A 7,893-nucleotide genomic window follows, 5' to 3' on the forward strand; every position below is an offset into this window, starting at 1 on the left:
GACCTCTCCAGCTCCGAAGCGCCATCTCGATCTTCGACGTCCGACGGTTCTTTTTTTAAACAACTAAAAAACCGGACACTTTTCCAACACAATTTAACTTCTAACACGACGACATAACGTTAAAACAATCTCAGTTAAATTAGTCGTAGTAAAAAGTGGATAAAACGTTAAAGATTTGCTCGGGAAGAAGCAACAGCAGCAGCAGCATCCGGTCTAACTGCTAACCTGTGACGTCGTTGAGCTCCGGAGGAATTTAAACCGTCTTTGTGTTTAATGTTTTCACCGTTTCACCGACATGTTGAACGGATCTGCGGCTCTCAGCGGTGAGACCATAAACATCAACAACATCGGCAACGTGGAGAACAACAACCCGATCACCGATGGGTTGAACACGGCCATCAACAACAAGGCGAGGCAGAAGAAAGGAGGGAAGAAGAAGCTGCTCAAACCTCCGAGAAACAACCTCCGCGTCACCGACAATAACAACAACAGTGTGGCCGCTCCAGGAGCTCCTCAGCCCGGCTACGAGCTGCCCGCCGACCCGCTGCTCACCCTCCGGCAGCAGCTCAGACAGGAAGCTAGGAGAGAGGTAAACAAGTTAGCTTATATTATATTATATTATATTATATTATATTATGTTATATATGGAGTTATTTTACTGTTCTGGGTTAAAGGGGAAGTAAAAAAAAAAAAGAAGCAACTATGTTTAGAGGGTTATTCTTCGTTTTTTTCAACATTTAAACTAATTTAAAAGTGTAAAAAACAAGACTTAAAGCTGTTTTAACTCATTTTCACATTTAGAAAACATTATTTTGCTCATAATAAGTGGATGAAAATCAAAAGTGACAATGTTACGAGGGTTATTCTTAGGTTTTTTCCCCCAATATTTACATTAATTTAAAAGTGTGAAAAGCAGATTTAAAGCTGTTTTCACTCATTTTCAAATTTAAAAAACATTATTTTGCTCATACAAATGCTATTTTATTGCTTTCCCCCATCCTGATTATGTTAGATCAGGATTAGATCCAAAAAAGGGTGATTTCACTAATATTTCTGTATCCAGACCACATGACTCATATTAGTAGATTTACTTTATAAATATATTGTGTTTAAACATATTAGAATAACTCTTCTAATCTTTGTTTTCTCACCATTTATACTAATTTAAAAGTGTGAAAAACAAATTAAAATCTGTTTCAACTCATTATTTATTAGCAAAAACCTAATTTTGCTAATAAAAAGTGGATAAAAATGCTTTGTTCTCCCCCCCATCCTGACCATGTTAGTCACACTTTTTATTCTACTCGTGAAAAATAAAAGGAGGTGATTTCACTGATATTTCTCTATCCAGATATAAATATATTTTGTTTAAACATGTTAAAATAACTCTTCTCACTCATCTCATCTCAGCCAGGAAAACAAGTAACTTCCCGGGTTACACAACGCAGAGCTGAGGTTTCTAATCTGGACAAAAGGGGAAGTTAAAAGGAACAAAAATATCAATGTTTAGTGACTCTCAACATTTACACTCATTAGAAAGTGTTAAACATAACGTAACTAAAGCTTTAACACACTCATACATTTGGTAAAACTTAATTTGCTCATAAAAAATAAATAAAAAGGCGATTTCATTGCTTTTTCCTCCATCCTGACCACGTTTAGATCAACATCTAATATACTACATTAAACAGGAGACTCCAGATATTCATTAAAACACCGTCACACTTTTTATTGTAGTTGTGAAAACGATTTCACTGATATTTCTCTTTCCAAACCACATTACACAGATTAGTAGATTTACTTGTGGCTTGTTTGTGGTTTTCTCACCATTTACACTCATTAGAAAGTGTGAAAAACAGATTTAAAGCTGTTCTAACACACTTTAACATTAGTAGAACTTTATTTTGCTCATAATTAATGGATAAAAAGGCGATTTTATTGCTTTTTTTACCTCCATCCTGACAACATTACATCAGCTTTACTACACTGGACTAAGCAGGAGACACACTGTCACACTTCTTATTCTAGGTGTGAAAACTGATATTTCTCAATCCATGTAAATATAGTGAGGTTTTTTTATCTCGTCCTGATCTAATGTTTGTCTGAGTTTCATATGTTATGGAACCAAAGTGGATTTTGATCATGATTAAATCCTCAGTTGTGCCCTCAGGAGTCTGACATGACGCAGTTACTAATCTATGCTGCGAGGAATCGAAAGTAGACATGCAGCGAAACAAGTCTGACTTCCTCTGTGTGTGTGTGTGTGTGTGTGTGTGTGTGTGTGTGTGTGTGTGTGTGCTGCGGGCAGGAGAATGCAGGTTGCAGCAGGTTTTGTGTGTCAGAGGAAAGGAAGGAGAAGATGATAAAGAGAGGAGAGCAGCTTTCATGACACTATAAACAGAAAAAAAGCTTTGCAAATGTTGTATTTATTCAACACCGTCACATTATAACGCTTTATTGACGTAATAAAGTTATGTAAGCTGGCGGTTATTATGGGTCACACACTGACAAACATCCAACTGTGTGTTTGTATGTTTCCCCTGTAAAAAAAAAAAAGAGGAAATGTTGTGAAGGAGGTTTGCCCCCAAAAAACTGTTTATGCTGCTAAACCTCGTTACATAACGGCTCCACCTGTGTGTGGTTTCTCTCTTCTCACTCACAACAACACACTCACTGTGTTTACAGGCACTTAAAGGACAGTTTCACTACTTTTCAAGTGCAGTCAGGAGCCTAAATGAGCATTAAATGATTCCTCCTGTTCATACTGACCATTAGAAGATCCCTTCATAATGTTTACAATGTATTCATGTATTTAAAAGTTTGATCTGAAGCTAATATGAAGCTTCAGTCGTCCAAATGAGTCAAATCAAGTCTTCTATGTTTCAACATTACAGTGTTTTTAGTGCCAAAGTCCGTCTTAGTGTTTCCCTGTTGAGCTGTGGTGGAAGTATAGTAACAAACAGAAGGACATTTGTAGTAAAAGGCTGTAAAAATGAAACATATCTACTTGATTTGACTCATTTGGACGGGTTAGGGTTAGGGAATAATAATAATAATGAAGAGAAAAATCAATTTAAAAGTTTAACAAATCTGAAACTATGTTATATTGACAGTCTGGACTCTCTTTAGGAGCTTATTTGTAGTTTTCTCATCAGTTACACTCATTTAAAAGTGTTTTAACCCACTGTCACATTTGTAAAAACTTATTTTGCTCACAAAAAAATGGATAAAAAGGTGATTTCATTGCTTTTTTCCCTCATCCTGACCACATTAGATCAGGTTTAGATGAAATACTACTATACTAGGTTAACAAGGAGACTCATTAAAACACAGTCACTCTTTTTATTCTAGTTGATTTAACTGATATTTCTCTAGTCCTGCTTCACTCTGAGACTGTAATCATTACACATATTTAATAAGTAACTACTCCAGTAGAGGTTAGGCATCATGTTTAATTATCAGCATCTATTGAAACCTGCTGTTATTCTAAATAAGTAAATATAAGACATGATGGTGGTCGTCTGTGTATCAGTAGAAAGCTTTACACTGATGAAGACAGTGAGATGTGGCTGAAAGTCCTGGTGATATCGACATTGAGTTAAGTTTGTTTGTTTGTGTTTCACAGCTGCTGAAATCTAAAGGTGGCCGATCAGAGCGAGGGGCGACGCAGCCGGGCAGCCCGCCCAACCGCAACGATCATCTCAGCCAAAATATGAACGTTTGGAGCCTCCGGCCGGGCCAGGGCGCGGGGTCGCCTCACGCTACGAAGAGGACCGATCTCGGCAGCCCCAACAAGCCCCCCTCCCTCCTCCAGCCGCCGCTCCAAGAGCTCAAAAAACCGCTGCACGCGTCCAACAACCTCAAGATCTTTAACGCCTCGCTGCAGCCCGAATACCTCAAAGACGGCGAGAAGGTGTACGCAGGAGCCAAGTTCAGCGAGCCGCCCTCACCGAGTGTCTTACCCAAACCGCCCAGCCACTGGGTCGGAGAAAACGAGCCTCAACACAGCAACCAAAGCCGAGAGCAAATGACCGTTCACTTAAAGTCGCTGCTGAAGGTTCAAAATACAGCGTGACGGTGAGAGGGAGGGAAGTTCAGGATCCACCGGACGTCAACTGGAAAAAATGAGCATTTTATTGGCCTTTAACACATTGCAATACAGAGAAAGGGAGTTTTTATTCACTGTAGTACAATTTCCTGTAATAAGCCAGCATGCCGCCTGCTTTAGAGAACAGTTTTCGAGCCTCCTTGTCGTTGCTGGAGGTCGGACTGACATGCTGTGTATGTCAGATATTTTACTGCCTTCTCTTGGAGAAATAGAAAATAAGATGTTTTTGTTTTGTTGGTTTGTGTGTGTGTGTGTGTGTGTGTGTGTGTGGAGGAGTTTATGAGAAACACAGTGAGGTCGTCTCCAGCAGCAACGCGATGATCGCTGTCTCAGAGTGATGAAGGCACTTTGTGAATCTTTTTTCTTTTTCTTTATTGAAGCGGCAGCCGCACGTCGATCGACTTTTTAAAGAGCTCGTTGTAAATATACATAATATATTTGTGTATATTTTTTTTTCTTCCTCGTTATTTTAACTGAGATTCTAGTTTTGTTACTAAGGGTTTTGTTTTTTTCCCAGAAAAATTTCGATTTAAAAACAAACAAAAAAAAAGAGATAAAGTCCCGCTGCATACTGAGGCACTTTGTTACAGCTCCTTCAGCCTGAGGCACAGTGAGACAGAGAGAGAGAGAGACTCTTCTTTTCTTACTGATTTGCACTGAAAACTTAAATGGAGAAGGGCAGAAAACTTGACTGGCCGCTTTTTTTGATGAATACACCAGCTGGATTTTTAAAAAGAAAAGCACAGGAGAGAGAGGACTTCCACATCTCAGCTGGTTACTGTCACAAAAACAACAACAACAAAAAACCCTAAATATCCAGGAGGTGAAGAGCAAAGAGTGGAATCAGGGACTGTGTGACGCTGAGAAGAAAGCCAGCATCCAGACTGAGTGCTTTTTCTTTTTTTCTTCTCTTTCAACTTCATTGCACTGACTCAGAGTTACGTCCACTTTAAGTCAGCTCTATTTTTTTTTAAACAAAAATGCACATTTATGTCTGTAATGTTCCCCCCGTAAAGCTCCTCACAGTCACAGTTTACAGGCAGCAAAATGATCATATGACTGATTTTAAATGTCAGTACAGCTGCTGTCACTTCCCTATATTTTAATTTTTTAATTTTAATTTTTTGGGGGAGTCAGAAAAATGTCTAATTAACGCTCAGATGATAAGTCGATTTAATCGTTTTGAATCATTGTTAAAGAAAAATGCAAAAATGTGCAGTTTCCATATTTTTAAATGTGACTATTTGCTGCTTTTTTTCCTGTTTTTTAAATCAGTATTTTTTGGATTTTAACGTGTTCAGATAAAAAAAAAAAACATTTAAATTTCAACATGTCGCTTTTAAGTTTTAAGTTGTCAGAAAATGTGTCTTCTGACATTTTTTATTATAGTTGTAATAACTGATTTATTCTGTGACACAATCAGCTGATGAATCAATAATGAGAATATTTGCGAGTCGTAATCATAAACAACGATCGCTTTATGTGCAGGTATGTGTCAAATGTAAGATTTTATACCTTTATCTGACAGTGAAGGCAGATAAAAAATACAACATCTATAAAGATTATAAAGTATTTGATGATGTGAGAATGAAAACTCAAGTTTAGATGCTTTTTTTTTCTCCAGTGGCTTTAAAAATTGGGCGACTTCTTGTGGACGTAATCTCATTTTGTCTGTATTATATATATATATATATTTGTTTTGTAAAGGGGACTTTCTTTCGTAAACACAGCTCCATTTCACATACCTCTTTACCTTTTTTCATTTCTCTAAGATACATTAAATGTTGTTTTTTACTAGTAGTGCAGTACGTGTTGGAGTTGGACGCAGACGATCTCACGATTATGTACCACGTGTGTTTGTTTTCTTTTTTGTTTGTTTGTTTCTTTTGTCTTATTTTTTTTTATTTCCACGGTTTCTGTGGATGCAGGCAGCTGCTGGATCTTGTTTCTTGACCTCTGTGATGTCACGTAAATGGAAAGTTGTATTACTGTAGTGGTAAAAACGGCCCGTTTCACTGCAGTGTTTAAAACAAATTTAAAAGAAAGAAAAAAGATTCAAAGATTTCATTCCAGTTATGAGAACATGATTAATAAAAAAAAAGAAAAACACTCCCCCTAATGATACAATCTGGAAAAAAAGAAGTTTATTTTATGAAGCGTTTCATATCTAAATTCAAAATTATATTAAACTATTGGATACCCCCTATTAAATGATGTGTGTGTGTTTATTACCCGTTAAGAAAACTCTCATTAACATGTTTTCTGTGTGTATTTTTATGGGCTAAAAACTAGAAGATGAGTCAAATCATGTCATAAATGATACATAAAGAGCTATGAAGGGAATGTGGAAGAGAAAATGAAAAAGCACAAAGTTAAATTGCAGCTTTGTGTTTGGATAGAAGACATTTGAATATGAAGAATGTCACAAAACATGCATCTAAGAGTTTAGTTGAAGAGTTTAGACATTGTGTGTTCAGCCCTCTAAGCACAAAGTTTATCTCTCATCAGATGTCAGTTATTATTTGCACCGATCTATTAACTACCTCATATTTTAGGTACAGGATGCCAGCACCACTACAACTAGTGATGGGTTTGGTTCTTTATTAATCATTACTTCTGGCTTTTATAATTCAGTGTAGTTAAGAGTCAGATCATATGTATATAAATCTGTTTATTAGGCAAAGTCAGATTTATTGTGTATAGCACATTTCAGCAACAAGGCAATTCAAAGGATATAAAAGACATTAAAAACATACATTTAAAGTCAATAAAAAGAATTGAATTGGAAGTAAAATTAAGCTAAAGTTAAAAAAAACAGGAGAATAAAAAGTTAGAGTTCAGTATTACGGGAAACTTTAACACAAATGATGAAGATAAGTCCTTTAAATCATCTGAATGCTGTTTTCTTCCCAGCAGGTTCGACTCACACACCTTCATCATCCATATCCACTAATACCTCAGACAGTTGGGGGGGGGGGGGAGGGGGTTGTGGGCTAGTTTAACAGATCTGTATCAACCTGTTTAGTGTATCTGAAATGTTTGCATGAGTTGAAAGCACCACGCCTCGCCTGCCACTTGACCTTTTCATTGATTGCAAAACATCCTGCACATGTTTCAACACTGCTACTAAAGAACAAACAGCTCAGCAGTAACCGCTGACAGACACAGTGAGTTACAGCTCCTTAAAAAAACCTTTATATATCAGTATATATATATGTGTCAGTCAGAGATATCAGTGATAAATAAGGGTTGGCAAGATGATCAATTCATAAATATGTTAAAAACTAGATTTAAAAGCAACATCAGGTTTGTTAAAATGTACATTTAGTATTTTTGAAATGACATTTACACCATTTTTTTTTAACCAAAAGACTGAATGTCAAATGGTGTAACCACAAAAGAATGATACATATTAATATTTCATCACCTACAGTGTATTTAAGTGGACTTATACTAATAATGACTTCATTTAAAACATGTAAAGGTTTCCTGATCTCCATGGTTACCAGATGAAATGTAATATTTAGAACAATTGTATTCCATTACCTTTATTTAATATAAAAGTTATAATGTAAGATCATGCCAAACTAATTGATATGGTGTTTTATTGACAATTTACTGTTTTTAAGCAAGTTGAATTATTTGGTACAAAGTTTTTATGGTAACACCACTTAGACATTTTTGCCATAATCCTCTAATATATTCTCTCTAAATGGATTAAAAGCAGAAATTTGATGCTGGGTCCACAAAAAAAGGATGTGTGCAAGTTATTCATACGTTTATTT

At 36.3% G+C, this 7,893-nt stretch overlaps 1 protein-coding gene across 1 annotated transcript; it reads left to right on the forward strand.

Annotated features, from left to right (window-relative positions):
* pnrc1 (proline-rich nuclear receptor coactivator 1) lies at window positions 1-6,319 on the forward strand. The gene is made up of 2 exons (XM_062437669.1): window positions 1-589; window positions 3,626-6,319. Exons 1-2 carry the CDS (start codon window positions 296-298, stop codon window positions 4,073-4,075), a joined length of 744 nt encoding a protein of 247 aa, XP_062293653.1. The 5' UTR covers window positions 1-295; the 3' UTR covers window positions 4,076-6,319.
* The last annotated feature ends 1,574 nt before the right edge of the window (window positions 6,320-7,893 follow it).

This window comes from Scomber scombrus, chromosome 17 (genome assembly GCF_963691925.1).
Source record: "Scomber scombrus chromosome 17, fScoSco1.1, whole genome shotgun sequence".
In the NCBI taxonomy this organism is placed as follows: domain Eukaryota; kingdom Metazoa; phylum Chordata; class Actinopteri; order Scombriformes; family Scombridae; genus Scomber; species Scomber scombrus.